This window comes from Mrakia frigida (genome assembly GCF_051309035.1).
Source record: "Mrakia frigida strain ATCC 22029 unplaced genomic scaffold BDY24scaffold_37, whole genome shotgun sequence".
Classification (NCBI taxonomy): Eukaryota; Fungi; Basidiomycota; class Tremellomycetes; order Cystofilobasidiales; family Mrakiaceae; genus Mrakia; species Mrakia frigida.
The window spans coordinates 288,457-310,565 of record NW_027481244.1 but is presented as its reverse complement, the minus strand read 5'-3'; the positions used below and the strand labels follow the sequence as shown (position 1 = coordinate 310,565).

General features: G+C 54.7%; 5 protein-coding genes across 5 annotated transcripts; 2 read left to right on the top strand and 3 right to left on the bottom strand.

Moving 5' to 3' along the window:
• Positions 1–477: 477 nt before the first annotated feature.
• Positions 478–1,341, bottom strand: BDY24DRAFT_372225 (uncharacterized protein; the record flags this gene model as incomplete). Its single annotated transcript, XM_076638185.1, has 3 exons — positions 478–516; positions 611–778; positions 943–1,341. The coding sequence occupies 3 exons, from the start codon at positions 1,339–1,341 to the stop codon at positions 478–480; spliced, it is 606 nt and encodes a 201-aa protein (XP_076493251.1).
• A 3,888-nt stretch (positions 1,342–5,229) lies between these two features.
• On the top strand, positions 5,230–6,458 carry BDY24DRAFT_344508 (uncharacterized protein; the record flags this gene model as incomplete). The annotated part of the gene is made up of 4 exons (XM_076637556.1): positions 5,230–5,426; positions 5,642–5,871; positions 6,053–6,172; positions 6,247–6,458. Coding segments are annotated over 4 exons (759 nt in total), but the record flags the coding sequence as incomplete, so codon positions are not given.
• Positions 6,459–6,553: 95 nt separating this feature from the next.
• On the bottom strand, positions 6,554–7,612 carry BDY24DRAFT_401344 (uncharacterized protein). The gene is made up of 2 exons (XM_076642082.1): positions 7,169–7,612; positions 6,554–7,090 (listed from the first exon to the last, which is right to left on the bottom strand). Exons 1-2 carry the CDS (start codon positions 7,574–7,576, stop codon positions 6,716–6,718), a joined length of 783 nt encoding a protein of 260 aa, XP_076493249.1. The 5' UTR covers positions 7,577–7,612; the 3' UTR covers positions 6,554–6,715.
• A 3,229-nt stretch (positions 7,613–10,841) lies between these two features.
• BDY24DRAFT_436670 (uncharacterized protein) lies at positions 10,842–13,356 on the top strand. The gene is made up of 6 exons (XM_076644234.1): positions 10,842–11,225; positions 11,391–12,055; positions 12,136–12,691; positions 12,789–12,901; positions 12,997–13,059; positions 13,145–13,356. Exons 1-5 carry the CDS (start codon positions 10,892–10,894, stop codon positions 13,057–13,059), a joined length of 1,731 nt encoding a protein of 576 aa, XP_076493248.1. The 5' UTR covers positions 10,842–10,891; the 3' UTR covers positions 13,145–13,356.
• Positions 13,357–14,574: 1,218 nt separating this feature from the next.
• BDY24DRAFT_401340 (uncharacterized protein) lies at positions 14,575–16,279 on the bottom strand. The gene is made up of 7 exons (XM_076642081.1): positions 16,111–16,279; positions 15,923–16,041; positions 15,819–15,831; positions 15,617–15,729; positions 15,319–15,453; positions 15,011–15,183; positions 14,575–14,858 (listed from the first exon to the last, which is right to left on the bottom strand). The coding sequence occupies exons 1-7, from the start codon at positions 16,205–16,207 to the stop codon at positions 14,741–14,743; spliced, it is 768 nt and encodes a 255-aa protein (XP_076493247.1). The 5' UTR covers positions 16,208–16,279; the 3' UTR covers positions 14,575–14,740.
• Between the last annotated feature and the right edge of the window lie 5,830 nt (positions 16,280–22,109).

Genomic DNA, 22,109 nt, shown 5'->3' with positions numbered 1-22,109 from the left:
TTATCGGCGATTTCTTACCGGCAAAACCTGCAAATCGGCGAGCCGATTTTGAGCCGAGTGCCGATTGAGACGAGTCGACGCGCCGATAGTCGGCACTCGGCTCCTTGACCTCTCTCGCCTAGCTATCCCCCCCTCCTACGAGAGCCACCTGCTGAGATGACTCGTATATTTTTCTTGTTTTGGCTCTGAACCACTTCTTGGGAAGTTTGAGAGGAAGAGGCACGGAACTGTTCGAATCCCGAAGGAAGCACTTTTTTTAAGACGCGTCGAGTCCGAGCTCCTTCTTCCGTCGCCATTCTTCCGACAGGTTCAGGCTTTCAAAGCAGAGCCCAAGCTTAAGATGAACACATTTGGTTGCGAGACATTGCATTGAGAGAGGCACATAACATCCAAAGCCAAAAGTAAAACGGGACGCGACGACAGGGAGTTGAAAGCGATCCTATGCGAGAGGTGGGAGCGGTGACCCCCTCAAAACGTTTACCAGAACTCTTCACAAGCCCTGTAGACCCAGGAATCCTGCGAGAAGTGGATGAAAAAGGAAAGAGACGAACAGAGGTCAGCTCAGGTTGTCTCCGTTGTTCGAAAGGCTTTCACTCGAGTAACAACTCACCCTCACGTAAGTTTGAACCTCCCGACCACACCTCTCATCTCCTCCGAACTCCCAGATCTGATGAGACAGAGTGGCAATGACCCGCTCTCGGAAGATCTTTCGATCAACATCGACGGCGACCTCCCCGTCGAGCAGCTCGCAAGCGAGTTTGACGTCGGCCTTGTTGAACTGAGAGAAAGAGTGGAACAAGTAGGGAAGACAGTGTTGTCAGGAAAGGTTTCACGGAAGCTCAAGCTGAGCGGGCGAAGGGGTAGAGCAGAGAAAAACAGAAAGAGAAGAGGGAGGGAGAGCTCGAGGGGAGGAAGTAAAGATTGGTTGAGAAACGAACTCACAGTAGCAGCGAAGCGACCGATACTATGAGCTGAATCGATCATATCGATTTCTTCCTCTTGAGTGGTTGGGTGAGTAGCGATGAGCTGAAGAATCTCTGCCCAACCGTCGGACTCGATGTCCTCGTCGTCGGATCCTTCCTCGGAAGATGGCTCCTCAGCGATGGCCTCGGCACTGATATCGACCTCGGACGAAAGTCCTCCTTGAGTAGATACTGCTGCGGGTGAGCTGTCGGCGGGAGGGAGGGGGGGAAGCTTCTGAAGGGGAGCGAGGAGGAGCTTTCGATGCTTTTGTTGAGGGACGGAAGGCGAGGACGGCGTGGGTCCACTGGAGGAAGGAATTTCGAAGGGCGATGGAGATCGAGGTCGCTTGGGAGTCTGGGGGATGGAGAGAGCATCCATGGCGACTCGGCTGGGAGATGGGAAAATCTGAGGGGGAGTGAGGAGGGAGAATGAGGAGGGAAGGGAAGGAGGGGAAGGAGGACGAGGGCAGGCTGAAAACTCGAGCTCAACCGATGAAGACCCAGGCCTTTGAGCAGATTTCTTTTCGGGTGAGCTTCACCGTGGCTACGGAGGATGTGAAAGGTGTGAATGAGTAGAGACTCATCGATCCATCTCCAAGGCGTAGTAGACGTTGGGGGAAAGGAGGGGAGGAGGGCCTAGGCGAGCTCCCCCGCCTGATTTTTGTTTCGAGCTCACTCGATCTCTCACCTCCTTCTCCTCCAACCGCCAGCTCGGAATCTCTTTACCCATCACATCCTGGGGCTCGCCCCCTTCGCAGTAGGCCTAGACCTCTTGAACAGGTCGAGGCCTAAGCTGTTGACTGGTGGAACCTGCGGCTCACTGAGTCAAACGTCTCGCTCAACATCTAGCCCTTCACCTCGACGAGCGATCAAATTTCCTCCCCACAAACCCCAGCTATAAAAGCTGCACTCTTCAAAAGATGCACTTCTCTTCCAACCATCCACCATCTCTACCATCCCATCATGCCTTCATCCTCCTCCTCCTCGAAGAAACACGGTTGGGAGTATCAGCCCATGGAGGTCACCGCCGCTGGCGCTGTTCCTGCTCTAGATCAGCTCTTGTCTGATCAGTTTGGTCGAGGTCGAGCTCGAACGTGAGTACTATCTCGTAGCTGAGTGGAGGAGAACTCAAGCTAACTTTTTTATGTCCTTTTGTAGGTGTTCTATCGGGTCGAAGAGCTCGAAGGCCAGCTCGTCGGATGAGAGCGAAGGGTTCGTTCTCTTCTTCTCCCCTACTCCTTCGAAACTATACTGATGAGTTCATTATTTCGATTCGACCAGATCGGAAGACGACGACGACGACGATACTCATGTCCCACCCCTTCTGAAGCCTGGCCAGAAGGTTGTTGAGTGAGCTTCGATTCCCTTTGTGACCTCGAGCTTTCGTTCCCTCACCTTTGACTGACTCCATTCCTCTCTTTCTCACACCGATCAGGGACAGCGACGAAGGATCTACCCCTCCACCCAAGAAGAAGAAGGCCAGATCGGTTCCCAAACCCAAGTCCCCGAAGGAGAAGGAGAGGGAGAAGAAGAAGTCCAAGAACAAGAGGAAGAGGTGAGCTCGGCCCTTCCTTCCTCTTCTCCTTGCCTCGTCACCTCTCCTCTCGTCGTTCCTCTCGCTTCAAGCTCTTCCCGTCCGCCCTTTACTAGCCTATATATTTGTGCTATATCTCTCACGCTTGGACAAGTTCTAACTCCCCATTCCGTCTTCGTTCTTCCTCTTCCTCAGATCTGATCGAGCCAACGCTCCCGACGAGGAGGATAACGTCAGGTTAGCGCCACCCCACGAGCGCCGAGTTCACAGCCGTGCTACTCCGAAGGACGATGTTGATATCAAGGCTCTTCATGGTGAGTTCAGAGTTCTCAAGCTGAACTGGAGCGGAAAGAGCGGATCTCATCTGACGACGCGTCCGTCCTTCTCGTTTCCACAGCTCGTCAACTCGCCATTATCGCGTCGTCGCAGTCTGAGTGGTATCAGTATTTCGAAACTCCCATGTACAGCTGGGTCAACTCTGCGAAAGCCCCAGGTTGGAAGCACTCCTTCAAGTGCCGATGGTTCGTCGTTCTCCTGCAGTCCGATCCCGCACGCGTTCCCTTCTCTTTCTGACCAGTTCATCTCTGACTATCTTCTCGCAATCTTAAACAGCTGTAGACAGGCCATCACTCGTCCCATCCAGTCAACATCCACTACCTGCATCAAAACTCATCGGCAGACCTGTCTCAAGTCCCACCAGCAAACGAAACTCGCCGACGTTGGAGTCCAAGGGACCGGGGATTCTCCCAACGTCCTGGAGGTTCGACAGACGATAGCACTGATGTGCGCTCAAAATGCAGCTCCTTTCAACATAGTGGAGTGGACTCAGGTACGCTCAACAGTCTCTCTCTTCTCTCTCTCGTCGCGTCGACAACTTCAACTTCCCTTCCGCCTTCGCCTTTTCTCTTCGGTCCCACATCCCTTCCTCCTCGCTCTCACGACACAATGCTGACCAAACTTCTACGCGGTATTGGTGTCGGCAGTTTCGGAAACTCTTCACCCAGACTCACCTCAAGAGGTTCCCTTCTCGAACGACGATCCCGGAGGATATCAAGATTCTCACGGATCTGATGCGACCCGAGATCATTCGAATGCTCTCTGTACGTCCTGCATTTTCCTTTGGTCTCGCTCCCCTCGTTTTTGTTCCGATGCGAGACGCGTCTGACCACCCGCTTTCTCTCTTTCGTCTCCAGTCTGCTCCCGTCGCAAAACACCTCGGAGTCGATCTTTCCTCCATGCCTGGAGGGATGGGAGACATGCTGGGGATCGTCATCTACTGGGCGTCGGAATCTGATGGAGAGACCAAGATGGAGAGTCTGGTTTTGGAGTACTTCGAGTTCGTCCGCTCGTCGTCTCCCTTCCGCCGCTTTCTCGTCTCTGACCTTGTCCTCTTCCCCTTCGCTTCCTCCTTCTCAGCTTCCCCTACAGCCACACCGGGAAGAACATGTCGAAACTCATCCTCGAGATCGTCAAGAGGTACGAATTTCAAGCTCAGGTGAGTACATTTTGCACGCGATCAATCCGACGCGTCGCCTCGCTGAGTCCGTTCTTCCCCTTCAGCTCTTCTCCATCGTCGCCGATAACGCCGCCTCGAACGATGTCATGATTCGACTACTCGGATACGACTCGGATACACCTCTCTTCCAGGGAGAGAACAGTCAGTCAAGATGCGGAGCTCACGTTCTCAACCTTGTTGCTCAGGTGAGTTTCTTTTCCTGCTCTCCTTCCTTCTTTAGGAGCTCAGCTGACTCTGAGCTTCTACTATATGCAGATCATTCTTCTCGTCTTCAAGAAGAAGAAGTTGACCATTGAGGAGATCGCTGCTGCTGCTCAGATTGTCGACGAGCTTGTGAGTTGAAGTCGTTCCTGTGCTCGGCGAGTCCAAGAGCTTGCTGACGATTCCCTTTCCTCTTACCCCTCTCAGGCCGACTATGCTGAAGACGACTCTGGGAACGAGGATGATGTCGAAGCGAAGCCGTCTTTCCCCAAGGACCTCGACGTCCTTCGTCGTAGTTCAACCGCCGCCGCCGACGAGGCTTTCGACGCCGGATCTCGAGCCGTGGACGGAGACGACAACGCCGTTGGAGGAGACGAGCTCATCGCCTTGCGAGCTCTTCAAGATGGGAACCTATCAGCTGAACCTACCATTTCCGACGAGCATGTCGGGAGCTTAGTTTGGAAGGTGAGTTTGAGCTCGATCTCTTTCCTTCGCTTTGCTCGACGCGTCTTTCCCCGCTGACCTCGTTTATATTTTCCTCTTCCAGGTTGCTCATCTCGCCATCCGAGTACACTACTCTACCGGTGGTCAAGCTCTGTTCGAGCATCTTGCTAAGCTGAGGGGACTTGTTGGTCCCTTCCGAATCCCACTCGACGTCATTACTCGCTGGAACTCAACGTGCGACATGTTGGAAGCCACTCTCCGGCTCTGGAAAGGCGTGTGAGTCCGTTTTACACTCTCTTTTTCACGTCGACAACATCGAAAACCTCCCCTGACTGTTTCCCCTTCACCGATCACTTTTCCTTCCGCTCAGCAAATCCTTCCAGAGGCACGAACAACACAAGAAGCATTTCCCTCCGGGAGTCGCTCTCACTGATCAAGACGAGAAGATCCTCCAGTCTCTACTTGCTCTTCTGAGGGTTCGTTTGATTCCTGCTCTCTCCTCCCGACCTTCCGAGCCCCTGCTGAACCCCTTCTCATCTGTTCTACAGCCTCTCCAGCTCGCCACCAAGGCTCTCTCTCGAAAGGGAGTCCCTCTCATCACTCACGTCATCAAAATCTTTGACCAGCTGGAGGAAGCTTACCACCAGCTCGTCGCTCGTGAGGACGCTGAGGACTTCAAGAAGGATGCTTGCCGGCGAGCCTTGACCTTGATTGATAAGTACCAGAAGAAGTTCCATGAGAGCGACGTCTATCGAGTGGCTATTCGTTCGTCCTTTCGCTCTTCTTCCCTCTCTCGCTTTCTCTCTTACTCTCGCCCTCTTCAAAGCTGACCGTTCTTCTCTCTTCTCACAGTTGTTCATCCCTCTCTCGGTCGACAGTACTTCAAAGCTATGGGTGAGTCCAAGCTTCGTTGTTGGGTTCTGCTTCGAGAATGGAAAGGTCGAACCGGTTGGGGGCTCGTCGACGCGTCGACGCTGGTGGCAGAGCTGACTCGTTTTTTTCTCCGTCATTTCGCCGTTCAGGCTACACCGACGACTTCATTCAACAGACCATCAAGATCGCTCGACAGTTTTGGGTCAAGCACTACAAGAAGGACGGCGGAGGCGCTCCTCTCGCTCCCACCTCGTCTGGCTCCTCGATTAGCTCGATTTTGGGATCTGGTTCCGTACGTCCCTCTCTCTCCTCTCCCTCCACTAAGCCTCAGATGCTCACCTGTCTCTCATTCTTAGCGACTTGAACGAGCTCGAGCAGCTGCTCGATCCAACGACCCAAAGCCGCAAGACAAGTTCTCGCTTTGGTTGGACCGTGAGTGCTTTCCTCCCCCCCCCCTGCTGAGGCTCCCGCCTTTCTTCTTACTGACTCGTCTCTCTCACTCTTCTTTAGGACCGACGGAAGTCGCCGAGTTTGAGCTTGTCGACGAGCTCTGTCCTGTCGGATACTGGGGAACCGAGCGACGCGAAGGGAGGGATCGAGACGGATTCACCGCTATGGCGTTGGATTTCTCTTCTGTTCCAGGTGAGTCTCCTTCTTCTAATCCGGCGACTTCTTACTTGTGCACTGGCTGATCTATTTGCGGTTGATTTCGATAGCTACGGGAGTCGACGTTGAACAGGCCTTCTCCGTCTCCTCCCACCTCATGTCTAAGCGCCGCCATCGCCTCAACAACTCGACCGCCGCCGCCGCCTGTACCCTCGGCCGCTGGTCCAACGCTGGGCTTGTTCCTGATGGTCTTCTCGCCTCTGTTCTCAGGAGAGGAAGGACCCCTTTGGTGGTTGATCTCGTTTCGAGTGGAGAAGCTTAAAGTCCCTTTTCTCTTTCAGGGTGCTGTTTCGTTTCGCACTCTTTCTTTGTTATTTATATCAAGATGTTTTAAATTCTGCTCTTGTTCACTTTCTCTCCTCCCTTCGAGAATAGCGACGCGTCTTACCGCGTCCGTCTTCTCCTTCTTTTCCCTCACCGCCGACTTCGCCGAAAAATCGGCAAAATCGCCGGTATATCGGCAAAATTGGCAGAATCGGCGCCGAAAAATCTGCCGGTTGCCGATCCTCTCAAATTTGCTCAAAATCGGCTCGCCGATCTCAAAGTGCCCGCCGATTTAATCGGCTCCAAGTGTACTCGCACTCGAGGAGTCGCTTGAGGAACTCCCTCCCCCGTCACCCACCAAAACCTCTCCCCAGCAGGTCTTCCTGACACACAATCCTCCCTCACAACCCCCTCCGTCAACCCAACAAGCAGTCTCAATTCTTCAACCCCAACAACGGCTCTCATTCGCTCGTCCGAGTCCGGGATCCACTCGAACGTGTTGCTGAAGTCGACGGAAGCAGGAAGAACGTTGACGATCGCGAGGAGACGAGGATAGGTTTGATTGGGAACCCAGACTTGAGCGTATTTGACGACTTCGGCGACGCGTCGTGTCCGATCCGGCATGGAGATCTGGGGAGAGAAAGAGAGAGAGGAAAGAGAGGTCAGATTGTCTTTGAAGTCTCGATCGAAGCAGAGAGAGGTACATACCTTGCAGAACCGAGAGCTCGAACTCTTCGCATCCTTCTCCTCCTCGACGGCTTCGTGCGATCCAACTTCCACCTCAACTCTCTCTCCAGCTCGTCCCAAGCAACGTCCCTTCTCCCACAACGACGACGCAACAACCTCCCCGTTCGCCAGCCTGCATCTCTGCCACAGCTCGACCTGACCAATATCCTCCAATCCCTCCTGCTCCGCCCAAAGCTCCAGCAACGCTCGATCCTCCTCCGTCGGGACCTTCCTGCTCTTCTTCGACGTGCGAGAGAGGAGCGCCGTGTTGGGGATGGAGGGGTGAGATGCTTCGTCGAGGGGCCGAGTTGGGTTTCGGATCCGATCCGGGAAGTCGTATCGAAGAGCGACTCGATGTACGACGGCGAGTTTGACGGTGATGGTTTGCATGTTCTTGACGGGATGGAGTCTCGAGCGAACGCGCTCCCTGACGTCTCCTCCCGTTCCCTCCAGCTGCCACTGCGCCGTCGACGTCAGATCTCCCCACTCCGAGATCACCTCCGAGAGGTGGAGCATCCTCGCGATCGTCGGGATGCAGAGAGGTGCGAAGACCGGGTCCCTGTTGACGTTGAGGATTTCTCTGCTCGCCAACCCGACCTCCGTCGCAACCCTCATCGAGGCAACGGCCAAGACGAACCTTCCAGTCTCGTCGTCGAAGTCGTAGAGACGTTGGTTGGGATCGGGAGGGGCGTGGATGTCGAAGAACCGAGCTGTCGTCATGAAGGAGAGTCGAGTGAGGTCGAGGTAGGTCGTGAGGTGGGTGGGGAACGTCGAGACCTCGTAGAGGGCGGGAATCAGGTACTGGAGGACCATCCTCTTGTTCTCGGCTGCTTTGAAGTCTCCGAGCTTCTTTGAGAGGCTTCGAGGAGGAGGTCCATGAGGTCCGGGGTGGAGTCGTCTCGATCGAATAATCGACGCGTCCATTCGAAGGATTGCCTCCTCGACGAGACCTCCAGCCTTCGACGGCTCCCTCCCGACCATGACCCTGAGCTCCAGTCCCCAGAAGACGATCCAGAACGCGTGCATCTCGTCCAGTCCGATGATCCATGGGTAGGCGAGGCGGAAGATTTGAAGGACGTCGTAGCTCGTCCGATCGGTGTACCCCGTGCGACGCTGAACCTTGTTCCTCGCTCTCTGCGACTTCTTCCCTGCCGCCTCGAGCTCCTCCTGCGACTGCTCGTAGCTCTCGAACGTCCGTGTCTCGGTTCGAGGGAGGTTGTTGGCGATGGTTGAGATGTCGGGTCGGGAATGGCCGTCGAAAGTGAAGAGGGGAGAGTAGTAGGTTTTATCGACGAGGACGCCCTGTTGAGGGCAGAGAAAGCAAGAAGCTGCTCCCTTGGCTCCTGTCGAAGAGAATTGGTCCTGTTGCTCCACCGTATCCGCCGTTTGGAGAGGACAGGTTGCCTTGACGAAGACTTCCGACTGAGCGGCGTACGACCACGCCCACCATCCCTTCTCGAGATCCTCGACCTCGTTGATGACATGAGCCGAGTACGACGGTCGATCCTTCCCCTTCGAGGGTCCGCTGATCGAGAAGATATGGAGGTTTCGATGGAGGAATCGCTCCTCGGGAGGAAGTTGGAAGACGCGAGCGGCGACGAAGTAAGCGTTTTCCTTCCCGCTCTGCTCCTGGGTGGAGTAGACGTCGAGTCCGTCCGAGGTAGTGCTGAAAACGACATCGTACGGAGCGAGGTATCCATCCGGTCCTCGAAGCCTCCTCATCATGGCTGCGTCGTTGATGTCGGAGACGATGGGAGAGTCCTCGACGGCGGCTGTTCGTCCCGCTTCCGACGCCTTGAGCATCGCTGGACCATGGATCGGGTGAGCAAGGAGATCGTTGAGGAGTCCTTTGATGGGGATGGTTGGGAACGAGGAGTACGGCTGGCGCTTCGTCGGCTCGATGGTCTTGGATCCGAGCTTCCGCTTCGAGCGATGGATCGTTGTTGGTGGTCGAAAGCGAGGTCGTCCACATCGAGGACATGTCTCCGACTCCTGGTACTCCTTCTTTGCGTACGAGACGCATCCCTTCTGGCACTCGTGCACCCAGTCGACCTCGATTCCAGAGAGCTTGATCGAGTCCTTCTCTGCGAGTTCGAGAGTCGGAAGCTCGATTCCATGGTACGTCCGAAGAAGCTCCCGCATCTCGTCCCACGCGGGCTCACTGAGGTTGAACGTCTTGACCATGGCGTACATCTCGGCTTGAAACGCTCGCTCCCGAGGCAGAGTTCGATCTGGAGCGTGTCCGGGACGAGTCTGGTTTTCGGCGAAGGGAGGGAGGGAGGACGACGCGTCGGGAGACGGAGCCTGCGAAGGTCCATTGGAGGGAGGACGAGAGGGTTGAGAAGGTTGGAGGGGTTGAGGACTATGGGAGGAGTGGTTTCGAGGAGGATCTGGAGAAGGAAAGATGTGTCAGTCAGCAGGGTTGCTCCTTTTGAGCAGACGCAACCGACGCGTCGAAGAAAAAGACGGCAGCTCACCTAGACCAGGCATCTCGTCCATATCCGAATCGCTATCCTCATCGGAACTACTGATGTTTTCCCTCCTGACTCCGAGAGGGAGCTGCTCCTCCTCTGGATCCGATTCCGAGGCTGCATCGCATCGGTCGATCATCTTCGAAAGGCGTTCGAGCTCGGTTCCTCCATCCTCGTTGTCGTCTTCCTGGACATCCCTGGAGCTTGATCGATGATCTGCTCGGTCTCCGCTGTCCTCGTCGTCGGTAGGAGAACGAGCTGAAGGTCCTCCTGCTGTTTCGACTGGAGAGGATCGATCGGAGTCGGAGGCGATGGATTGAGTGGGAGTGGGAGGACTCGACTGAGAAATGAGCTGAGGCTGTTGATCCAAATCCATTCCGTAGTTCTGGTCGGGGGAGGGAGAAGCTGACTGATGTGGAGCTGAGTTGTGGGATCGGTGTGAGGATGGGGGAGGAGGAGGAGGTGGAGGGACGGCTGAGATTCAAGACGAACGCGACAGTCGTGTCAGCAGATTGTTCATGATGTACAAGCTGGCTTTCCAGCCGATTCATTAACGTCTAACTTACCTCGTCTGAATCTGTATCCAGTAAACTGAGGGCTATGGACGAGGCGAAAGCGTCCCTGAGTCGACTGAACGGCCTTGACGTGTTTCGACCTTGTATCGGGACGTTTCCATTCTCCTCCAGAGGTTGATAGGAAGCAAGCGTCACACTGGCACCATTGGACAACATCGTAGTCATCTGAGGAGTGGTCGGGAGGGATGGCTGGGACTACCGTCTCTCCGAAGTGAGAGGGAGGGAAAGCGAGGAAGGCCATTTACGAGGCTCTAGCGAAGCCGCAGAGACCCCAAAAAAACGGTCAGCTAGAATTTAGATCGAAATCCCCTATGCAGGGAACCAAGTTGTCTATGGTTCGATGCTGCTTGGAGGAGCAGAGAGAGAAGAAAGGAGGACGAACGAGGAAAGGGAGAGGACGAAGGAAGCGTGAAGTCGGTGAGGGAAACCACAAGATGCAGTTTTTCGGTCGGAGAGAGCAGTTTGGAGAAGAGAGGGCAATAGCCTGTGTGATCTCGAGAGGAAGAGCTCAATTTATAGAAGAAGGGTGGATGGTTGTTGGTCGACAGCTTGTGAGATCTCCTCCTGTAAGGACTTGAGCGAATTCGTTCTGCCTCTTCCTTTGTAACGACCATCAGTCTCCTTCTCCTCCTCTTCTTCTTCGTTTACAGCTTCAAATCATGTCGATGTACGGACACTTCAATCCACTCCCAACCCATTCCACCAACTTTCCTAACCCTACGACCTCCTACGCTGCCTCTAGCTCCTCTCGCACATCCTCCACTCAACCCAACAACGACGCTTCGTCTTCCTTCTCTCCTCCTCAAATCGATCCATCCCTCCTCTGTCCTGGCTTCTTCGTTCACCCCGAGATCAGACAGCTCTCCCAACAGCTCCAGGATTCTCAGTCCTTGGTCATTCAGCTACAGAGCATGGCGGGACAGGCGGCGAGCTCTCAGATGAAGCTCAGCTGGTTCGAGGGTCGATACGGGAGTTACGAGAGCCTCGTTCAACGTGAGTTTAGTTCTCTATAGGTTCGATGGTCTCGATATCGGTGGTTGGCTGTTGCTGGGATGCATAGCTGCAGACTCGTTACCTGGGAGAGAGAAGAAGGAGCAGGGTCCTCCCATCTCTCGAGTTCATCGCTCTGACTTCCTTCCCTTCCCTCTTCCTTTTTAGTTCCTCACGTTCCTACCCTTCCTTCCTCCTCGGGCTCTTCTGCTCCTCATCGACGTACCCTCAAAAGATCCACCCAACTCGACCATGTCTTTCCCTTGCCGGACCCCGAGACGATCCAACTCTACCGAGACGAGTACGGGGACTTCCAGACGCGCATTCCCGTCGACGAGTTCGGCAGAGCGAAAGCCCTCCCTTCTTGGGAACCTCAGTCTACCTCGGGAAGGAGTCGTTCAACGGCGTTGCAGCACTTGGATAAGACGACAGCGACGCCAGAGGAGATCGCTTCAGCCAAGTCGTACGCCAAATCGATCTCGGACGATCTTCTGGATCGAAACCTGACGTTCGGAAAGCAGCCTTCTGCGACGATGGATCTCGCAGTCAAGGCCATGTCGTCGTTGGTCCCTCTCTCGATCTACGGGGAGAATTTTCACAAGCAGAAGCTGTTCCTCAGTAAGCACTTTGCGGAGGCGAGGAGGCCACCAAGGACGGTGAAGGACGAGCCTTCCGACGGGGAGATGCTTCCTCCTCCTTCGAAGAAGAAGAGGGTTCTTAAGCAGCCGGCGATGTCTGAGAAGAAGAAGGGGAAGCAGAGGATGGTGAAGGAGACCTCGGATGATGAGGAGTCGGACGGGGATGGAGGGAAGACGGGGCAGCATCTCACGAACGTTAGTTTCTCCTTCCTCCTCTCTTCTCCGCTTTCCGCGCTGACTTTGGTTCGTCTTTCCGTCTCTACCTTCCCTCACAGCTCGATGATGACGACGAGGAGGAAGAGGTCTCCTTCTTCGACTCAGCCACTACCGTTCTTCCCACCGAAACCAACGACTCGGACGAGGAGAGGGACGCGTCGCCCTTCAACGATCGATCCTCCAACGCCAACAGACCACCTTCTACCTCTCAACGCCCTCCCTCTACTGCCTCTTCCTCCTCTCGACTCTCTCCTTCCGTCTCCGCCTCCGCCTCCACCTCCGCAAGACGAACCTCCACCAGCAAACCCGTCGGAGCGAACCACGGAACCCTCACCACCTCCAACGGCCTCGCTGGTTTCGTCCTTCCTCCGAACCTCCTCGAGAAGGTCACTCCCTCCCTCCACCGACCTCCCGCCGATCAGCCAACAGGGAAATCCCAGAAGAAGAAGGGGAAGAAGTCGAAGGAGACCGCTGCCGTTCCCGAGGGTGCCGTTGGAGAGAGTGCTGGAGGAGGAGAAGGCTCTGAGACGGCGACGACGAAGTCTGGTAGGACGAGGTCGGTGTCAGATAAGGATCGTTTGCACTGGGCGAACGAACCGGAGGACGTTCAACAGGGTTCGTCTTCTCTCTTTGCTTCGAGTTCGAGTCGTCGAGCTCGTCTTCCCCTCCCGACTGACCAGGCCTCCGTCTTTCCCTCTTGATCGCTCTTCAGTCTGCGAGAGTCTCTGGGTCCAATACGATCAACCAGGTCTCAAAGCCTACGGGCACAACACCTTCGGGATCACCGTCACGAGCAAGAAGGTGGGAGTCGTCAACATCGCAAGGGTTCGTTCTTTCCTCCTTGCCTCTTCCACTTCTGCATCCTCGCCCAGCTGACCTTCCTCGATTCGATTCGATTTCCTTATCTTCTCGACTTGCAGCGCCTCGTTGATGCTTCAAAAGTCACAGCTGCCTCGAGCTCGAATGCAGGGGAGTCCGTCTAAGTGAGTCAACGATCTTCTGCTTTCTCGCCTTGTCTTTTCTCGTCTCGTACGCAGCGGCTGACTTCCTTCTCTTCTCTTTCAACAGGCTCTCTCTGGTCTCGTCGGCTTCGCCTATTTCGCTCTCCTTATGGTAAGTTCAGCGCCTCCTCCTCTCGACGTTCGCTTTCCCTCGACGCGTCGCTGACCTTTCTCCCTTTTCTCCTCTTTCCTTCGGCAGCACTACATGCCCACCTCCTCGCTCTCACGTCATCCGGTCCAGTACGAGCTTCGCAGTATCGATGAGCTTTCTCTTTCGTATTTGCTTTCGTTCTGCGAGCTTGAGGAGGAGGAGGGGAGAGGAGGAGGGAGGAGAGCGGGAGGCCCAGTTCCTCCCTATTTGGGGACCCAATTTGGCACCCAATTTTCTTCGGGACCCAAAAGTTGGGTATACCGCATCGAATTGGGTGTTTTGGGAAATTGCGGGAAGCCTGGGTTGGGCGCTTTCTGGGTTTTTGGGACCCAATTTGGGCGATGTGGGAGTGAAAAGTCGTCATCAAATGTCTCTCCCTTCCGGACTCCCAAATCTTCCCAAACCCCCAAATCGGGCCCAAATCGGAACCCAAAACACCCAATTTTCCCAAGGCGTCCTTTCCAGGGCTTCAACTATTTAGAGAGTCCCCTTTCTCTCCCCGACGGACTGTTTTTTTCTTCTTTTAATCTTTGATCGGGAGCCAAATCCTTATCTCTTCATCTTCCCAGAGCCTAAGAAAACTTCATTTCTTCTGCCAGCCTCCTCTCTTCCGGGTTTTGGCCGCGTCCTGATCTCCAGCGAGGGAAGACACTCCCGCTCGACCTTCTCAGCCTTCTCTTTCCGGTCTCGCCTGTCTGTGGGGAAAGCTCTCGTCAAATCCTTCCTCTCCCTGCTACAACCTCAGTTCTCGGTTCGGGAACAGCTAGATGGGATTCATTCCTCCAGCGAAACCACTGAATCGGATGTCTTTCTCGGGTCAAAAAAGGTCGAAAGGCTGAAGCGCTCTCTTCTTCTTCCTCGTTTTTTTCCCTTCCTTCATCAAGCGGGGTTTCGGTCGCTCGAACTTCAGCCCCAATTCGCTGCTTTGCCCCTCGAAAGCGGAATGAAAAGTTTCCTTAGTGTACTTCAGAAGGCCATCAGGTAGGAAAAACAGCGATGCGACGGAAAGCTTCTTCCTGCCAAAACAAGCCGTCGACGCGATCTTCTTCGATTGAACTTTAGGTCCCCGCGACGCGTTCAGCTGGTAGATGCTCTGATTTATGTAGACTCTTGACGCATCTGTGACTTCTGTCCTTGTAAGCGTTATGGAGGCCTCTGAGTCTTACTTCGCAACTTCGGAAGTCCAAAACAAACAAGATCGAACGAGCGAGCACGATCTTGTTGACACGTTTCGTTTGAACTTCCTGATTCTCTCGATGCTCTTTTTCTTTTCTCTCGCTTCCCCTTTTCTTACCCGTGCTAGATAGAGCGACGCAGAAGAACGAAACCTTCTTAAATGCCTTCTCGTCCTCGGGATCGGAAACCCTACGGGTCTCGTCTCGTCCTCCCGGCTCTCCCTCTCGCTGTCTCCCTGTCTCCGTTCGCAAGAGCACAAAGTCGCATATCGATTTCAGGTTCCGGTATAGCCAAGAAGGTATTTTAAGTTGTTTGATCCTATTCGTTCGGAAGGTTTTAAGCCTTGGATCGCTTGGTAGGTCGAGGGTCGAGCTCCTCCTCCTCATCGTCCTCGGAATCCGACATGTCCTCGTCGTCCGAGAGCTCGGCCATTCCAGCAAAGAGCTCGAGAGCGCTGGTACAGAAGAAGAAGAGAGATCAAGGTCAGTTGGGAGGATCGATAGGGAGGAAGAGGTCAACGGACGCGGTCGAGCGACGACGAGTGTGCGTTGAGGGGAGCAGCGCTCGAAGAGTTGGAAAGGGAGAGAGGGCGGCTATGGGACTCACTTGGGCACAACCTCGTCCCTGAGAACCTCTCCCAAGTTGAAAGGATCCTGAGCCTCGGTGAAGAGACAGAAGAAAGATCCAGGCTCGAGAGACTCCTCGTCCTCGTCTCCAACGTTCCGAGGGGAAGCCTTGACGAGGTTTCGGGAAGCGTCCTTCCATGTGATAGGGACGACCTGCAAAGAGAGACCACACAGAGATATAAGGAGGCTAGGTGAGCTTTGGACGAGGAGGAGGGACGGGAAGGAAGAGAGAGATGGGAGCTCGAAAGCTAGGAGAGGGAAAAGGAACGGAGAAGGCGAGAGACTTACAGTTCCAATGAGCTCAACCTCATCATCTCCGTGTCCCTCTCCCTCAGCGTGGTTGTGTCCAGAGTGATCCTGGGGAGCGGCGGTGTAGGATTTGGTGAGGGTAGTCTCGGAGAAGAAAGGGTTCTCCTTGAAGGTCTGAAGGGAAGAAGAAAAGGAGGCGATAGAGAAAACAACAGCAAAGCAGGAGAGGAGATGGTCAGCTTTCCGATTGTGACAACAAATCTACACTCGAGACGGCTCGACGGGAAGCCAACTCGAGAAGAGGGAAGGCAAGACGGGCGAGAGCTCGGAAACTCACGAAGACCAAATCGAACTCGTCGAGAGTCTTCTTGTCTCCTCCTCGAACGACGGAAACATCCTCGAGGTAGGTAAGAGCCTCCTGGTCGGCATCGGCGGCGAGGAAAAGGGAGACTGCAGCAGCGAAGACGGGGAAAGAGATCAGCCTTCGTCTGCGAACGTTGAGCTCGAAGGAAGGAGAAGGAGGAGGCGAGAGGACGAACGTTGAGGGTGCTTCTATTGAACATAAACAAAGCCGTGAAGCAAGGTGAGGTCAAAATGGGTATATATAGAAGAGCAAGGCGAAGGAAAGTTTTCGGAAACGAACCATGAAAGTGGAGAACCAGAAGGAAGGGATCTTCGCGAAGCTGGCCTTCCTCTCGGCGTAGTACTTGTTGTAGGCCTCGACGGTAGCCTTGAGGACAGCGTCCTGGGTGGCGGTGTGAACTGTGTAGAGAGAGAGAGGAGATTGAGATCAGCTTGAGAAGAAGGGATGGAGAAGAGGGCTCAACTCACGAGCATGGAGACGGGTGATCTCAGTCTCGTTGGACTCGAGCCACGAGTCAGACTTCTCGGCGGCGGACTGGATGGTAACCTTAGCGGACTTGGCCATTTTGAATAGAAAGGAAGAGGGTAGAGGTGGTGGACTGGTGGGAGAGGAGGAGGGAGAGGAGGTGGTGGGTGGTGGGGAGAGGGAGGGACGGCACAACGAGATTCTGATTCTGATTGAGCTGTGCTTCAGTAAAAAATCAAGACGTCATACGAAGTTTTTTGGACTTGAATATCAGCCTTGAAGTTGATGGACCTGTATAGAAACAGAAAGCTGGATCTCTTATAAGAAAGGCGGAGCGAGGGGAAGAAAGAGCGCGCTCGTTGACGGGTCAACCACGTTCGACAACGCGTCTCGTAGAAGAGAGTTTGGGAAGCTTTGATGATTGGATTCAAGTTGCAGGAGGAAGAAAGATCTAAAGAGGGGCGCGGAGGATCAAGATAGGCTCGATTTTCGATGCTGGGAGTTGGGAGTGAAGAGACGAAAAGAGAGGAACAGCCCGAGCGGTCGTCTCGACTGCCTCGCCCTCCTCGACAGCCAAAGTCACGACTGAGAGCCGGGGAGACTTCTCAACGTAGTAGAGAGTCGATCTTGACTGTTTCTGAAGTGCGAGAAAGTTGTATCTCAACGAAATCTACAAGAAAACAGACGCGTCGAAGCGAGAAGAAAGCAGAGGGCTGAAAGTCGTTGAGCTTCGAGCTTCCTTCTTCCCTCTCTCCTCCACGACCTCCTCTCCTTGCGTTTTCTACAAGGCCCTCCACAGTTCGCCTTGATCTATCTACTCGTCGCTCCCTTCCCTCCTCAAAGCCATCTCAAGATCCTTGCTTCTTTCGAAACGAGCCAGAGGAGAGCTGCCTCGAAGCTCGAAGGAGGTTGAGCTTTCTCCTCTCCTCCCTCTGCTCTCCTTTGCCCTTCTCCTCTTCTGTAGGCCTCCCATCATGAACTCTCGCTCCATGGGATTCAACGACTCCTCTTCGACGACCCTCAAACTCTGAAGAGCCTGGCGCTAGTTGTTTCGTGCAGTATGCCCTCGCCTCTCCCTCTTCGGTTGACGTTCGATCCAAACCAAACTGATCCGTTTCGTTTTCTTTCTCGACGCGTCTCCCTTCCTCCTCAGCCGCCGCTGCTCTTCCTGGCGCTTTCAACTTCGTCAACCCTCCGTTCAGAGACAACATGAGCACGCCTGCTGCTTTCGCTACTCCAGCTTGGGGCGAGTCTCCATCTCTCGGGAGGAAGTCTCGCACGCGTCCACTGACTGACTCCCTTTCTCTTCCTTTGTCGCCTCTCCAGCCGCCATTCGATTCTTCTCCGACGATCCTGCTCCCATCTTCATTCACTGCCATATCTCTCTCGTGAGTGTTTTCTCTTTCGCTTCATCTCTTTGAGCCTCGATCCGAGCTGACTTTTCGCGTTTCTCGACGCATCCTTTCTTCTCTCCTTCACAGCATCTCTCAGCGGGAATGGCTCTCGTCCTGCTCGAGGCGAGTACATCTCAACTATATCTCTTCCCAAACGAACCAAGAGCGACACGTCGACAACGCGCGCGTATCTTTTGAGAACGAGAGAGAGAGAGAGAGAGAGAGAGAGAGAGAGAGGTCATGGAGGTTTGCGAGGTTCGCTGGAGAGTGCGGTATAGTCGAGGTAAGGAAGATTGGTGGAGAGAGGGAACGCTCAGGAAGAAGGAGACGGGGGTGAAAGACAAAGGGAGACGTTAACAAGGACGACGCGTCTTTGAGATCGAGGCTGGGAAGATGATGAGATAGTGAGGGAGGCAGTCTAGTTTGAGGTTAGAAGGAAGGAGACCTTAGATATCGGAAGCGTCTATCTGCGACGCTCTTTCTATAGTCTAGAGCAAGGAAGGAGATAGAAGACAGAGAGAGAGCAAAGGTGGGAAAGATGAAGACCTGCTCGACTAATAGGACGCGCTCGGTTCTTGATTGTAAATTTGAGCCGTGGTACCGGAGCTCAGGGTAGATCTTAAACTCATCTGAAATATTTACCAACTCTGTCAGAGATTTTTTTTTGAGGGGCTGAACTCTTGCGACCTTCCCTCCCTCCCCAAACCAAACCAAACCTTGACGTCTCCCAAACTCCTTCTTCCCTCTCAAACAACAACTCATCTTTCGCTCTCTCTCGTACAGGCTTCCCGCTCTTCCCTCACGACGCCGTGTGTATACAGGGAACTTCAAGATTCCAAACCAAGGGGAAGGAAGGAAGGTCAAACAAGGGAGGGAGCAAACGAAAGGGCGAGCTCCTCCTTCCCTTCGCTCTTCACTCGAAGGAAGGAAACCAACCCCCTCTCTGAATGACGGACGGCGTTCCAAGCGTCCCTCTGGGCTCTCTTTTGGGAAGAGATACGAAGGAGACTGGAAGCGGATCGCTGACTTTTCGTTGAATGTTTTGTATAGAAGAGTTTGGAGGAAACGAACGCAGGGAGGGAGAGGAATGGTTGAGCTCGACCTTGCCTCCTCTGCCCCTGAGGCCTGAGGCCTGAGTCGAGATCAGCCCCTCTCCTTTGGACCCTTCTCTGGCTTCGCTCTCGACTCCTTCTTTCTCTCTCTCTCTCTCTCTCAACACCAACAGGGTCCTTCTTTCCCTTCTCTCCTGTTCGCCTCCCCTCTCCAGCAGCAGCCAGGCCTTTCCCTTTTCAACCTTCCCTCGCTGGATCCGGCCCTTCCTCCAGCTCAACCCCGTTCAACTCCAACTCCAAACTCGTCCACCTCCTCTCGACCTTTTTCTTCCTTTTCCCCTGGAGCGCATACAAGTCCCACTATCGCTCTCAATTACCTCAAAACAGGGAGGACCGTTCAAACCTTCCTTCTCTCTAGCACCCCATCTCAATCTCGCCCTGTTTCGTCTTCTTCTTCTCCCCAACCAGCTCGTCCTCCCATCTTTCTCCTTCGCCCTCTTCGTCCAACTATTTCTCTACAACTCTACAACAACAACAACAACAACAACAACACCATCCTCTTGTAGTCTCTCCTTCGTCTCTGAAAGGTCAGTTCCCAACGCATGTATCTCTCTCTCTCTCTAAGGAGGAAACGAGGTTGGAGGGCGGAGCTCACAGCGTTCGATATGAGCTGAGGGAGCAGTCGAGGAGGAAAGAGGAAGGTTTTTTTCCTTCCTTCGATAGAGATTTTGTCCTAGATGTGGTGGCGAAGAAAAAACAACAACAGAGGAAAAGGGACACGACGTGCTGACTTCTTCTTCTCTTCTTTCTCTCTTTCCCTTCCTCTCCCCCAACCATCAACAACCACGCCTCAGTCTTTCTCCTCTTCCTATCACTCGTATCAATCCAAGGAAGCTTCTAGCTCGGAGGTATATCTACAAGACTGGAAGAAAAGGGTTAGTGCTCATCTCTTCGTTTCGTTCCTCGCGTGAGAGCTGGGAGAAGCTGCGAACCCAGCCCCTTGCCTCCCTCCTTCCCTATGCTGACTTTGAACTTTTCCTCTTCACCTCCAGATCCTATTCTTTCGTCTTGATCACCACCACCCCTCCTCGGTCTTTCGTCTCTCTCTGCTACACTCTTAGCTCTCGGATCGCCACTCCCTCGACACTTGAAACGTGAGTTGCTCTCCCTGTCGTCTCCCGCCACTGCCTTCACTTCTTCACTCTTCCTTATCTCTCTCTCTCTCTCTCTCTTTCACATCCTCGAAACTGACTCTTTTCTTCTTCTTCTTCTGTTCCTTTCGTCTAGCAGCCAACGACCATGTCCACCCTCTCTCCTCCCAACTCTCCCATTCAATCCACTCTCCATCGAGCTCAACCTCTCTCCTCCCAGTCCACTCCCACTCCTCCTCCTTCCACCACCACCACCGCCACTCACTCAGCCTCACCTCTTCCTCACACTCCGGCCTCGAGCGATACGAGCGACGAGTTCAAGACTCCCGAGAGTGTCTTCGGGCCTGGAGCAGCGAGCGTTTGGAGTGGAGGAGGTCACTCGAAGGAATCGTCGTCGACCACCACCACCTCTTCTGGAGATCCTTCCTCGCTCAAGAGTCTCGACCTCAACCCTACTCTCGCTTCCTTCCATCCTTCGTCCTCCTCTGCGAACATCAACCTCGGATCCCTCCTCGGACAAGGAAGATGGTCGCCGCCTCACACCTTCGAATTCAACGCGTCGTCCGTCGACACCGCTCCTCCTCCTCAGCCTCCTCAGCAGCAGCAACGACTCGCCGAGGACGTGATGAAGCTCAACATCTCCTCGTTCGGTCTTCAGGATCCTATCTCGCTCTCGTCGAGGAACTCGTCGTTGTCGTACCAGCATCAGCAGCAGCAGCAGCAGCAGCAGTCGGCGGGTTTGGGAGTCGAGTTCGTTGGAAGGCAGAGGAGCGCGTCGAACGATGACTGGAGGAGGCAGGAGATCAACGCTCAACTCGGATCGGGAGGAGGTCAACCTAAACAGCAGCAGCAGCAGCAACCGAAGCCTGCCTACTCTCCCTTCGAAGCGTCTTACCGAGCCTCCCCTCCTCCTCCCTTCCACAACCAACCTCCTCCTCCTCCTGCGTCCTCGTCTTCTCCCTCCCTTCGTCAATCCTCCCCTTCCCCTCCCTTCAGGGTCACTCAACCGTCTCCCTCCAACTCCAACTCTTCTCGTCCTTCCACCTCGTCCTCGACTCTTTCCAACTCGAACGGAACCGGTGGTCGCGTCTCAGGACTCGCCGCTTCCATCCACGCACCCAAACCTCCTTACACTTCCAACTTCGTCTCTTCTCCTTCCTCCATCGACGTCACCACCCACTCGGTCTTCGCTGGAGCAGCAGCAGGAGGAGGAACGGACAAGATCAACGTCGTCGTTTCGCCCAAGAGGGACGCGTGGGAGATCGCAGCGGAACAGTCGAGGTGGAGAGCGTCTCTCTCAGCGATCAACTACGGTCTGGGGATCGATATGGGATTGGGGATGGGAGTCATGCCGGAGAAGAGGACGCTTGAGCGGGAGCAGCAGTCGTCGTTCGGTCGAGGAGCAGCGGGAGGAGGAGGAGGAGGCCTCGACCATCAACAGTACTCCAACTTCGCCGCTGGCCCCAGCCCTACTCCTACGCCTAGCTACGCGAGGGAGAGATCTGCTTCGACTCCGGATGGACGCTCGTCGGGATCAGGACGAGGACCTCTCGACGTCGTGAGAGCACCGCCAGCTCGGTACTCCGTTTCAGGTCAAGGAGGAGCAGCAGGAGGAGGCGGAGGATCGTCGTCGTCGTTCTCTCCCTCGTCCCCGTTGGCTCCCTCTCCTGGACCTGGATACGTCCCTTCGTCGAGCCAGCAACAGCCTCGGCCTCAGCACCAGCAGCTCTTCACCACCTTCGCTCGGTCAGACTCGTCCAACTCTCTCTACTCGGCCAGATCCCCTCGCTTCCCCTCCTCGTCCAACGAACTCTCCTCACCCGTCTCCCCAACCAACACCAACACCAACACCACCAACGGAGTCTCCCCAGGAGGTTTCCAAAACCCTTACATGTCCGCCCTCCTCTCGGCTCTCGCTCAGCAGAACCAACATCAGCTCAGCCAACTTCAACCTCCTCTCATCCCTCTCCCTCCGCCTACCCCTCTTTCCCTTCTCGATCAACGAACCACCCCTACCAACTCGCCCACCCCTCAGAAGGAGACGAACCAGGAACTCCTCACTCGGTTCCAGGCGATCCAGTACTTGCATCCTGGCGTGTTCGGTCGACATGCTTCGTCGTCGTTGGGAGGAGGAGCGGGAGCGGGAGCGGACGAGTTGGAGAATGCGTTGCTCGCTGGGGTTGGATTCGGGGGTGCTGGTGGGTTCGGAGCAGGAGGAGGAGAAGGAGGAGGAGGAGCGTTGGCGGTGAGGGAGGTGATGAGTTTGAGCGGGTTGGGTCCGGGAGTGAATCCGGTGGTGATGGATCCCGGGTTGCAGAAGGTGAGTTTATCTAGTTGAAACGGACGTGGAACGAGACTAAAGCGAAGGCGAAAGGGAGGGAAGGAAAGGAGGGGATGGGATGGG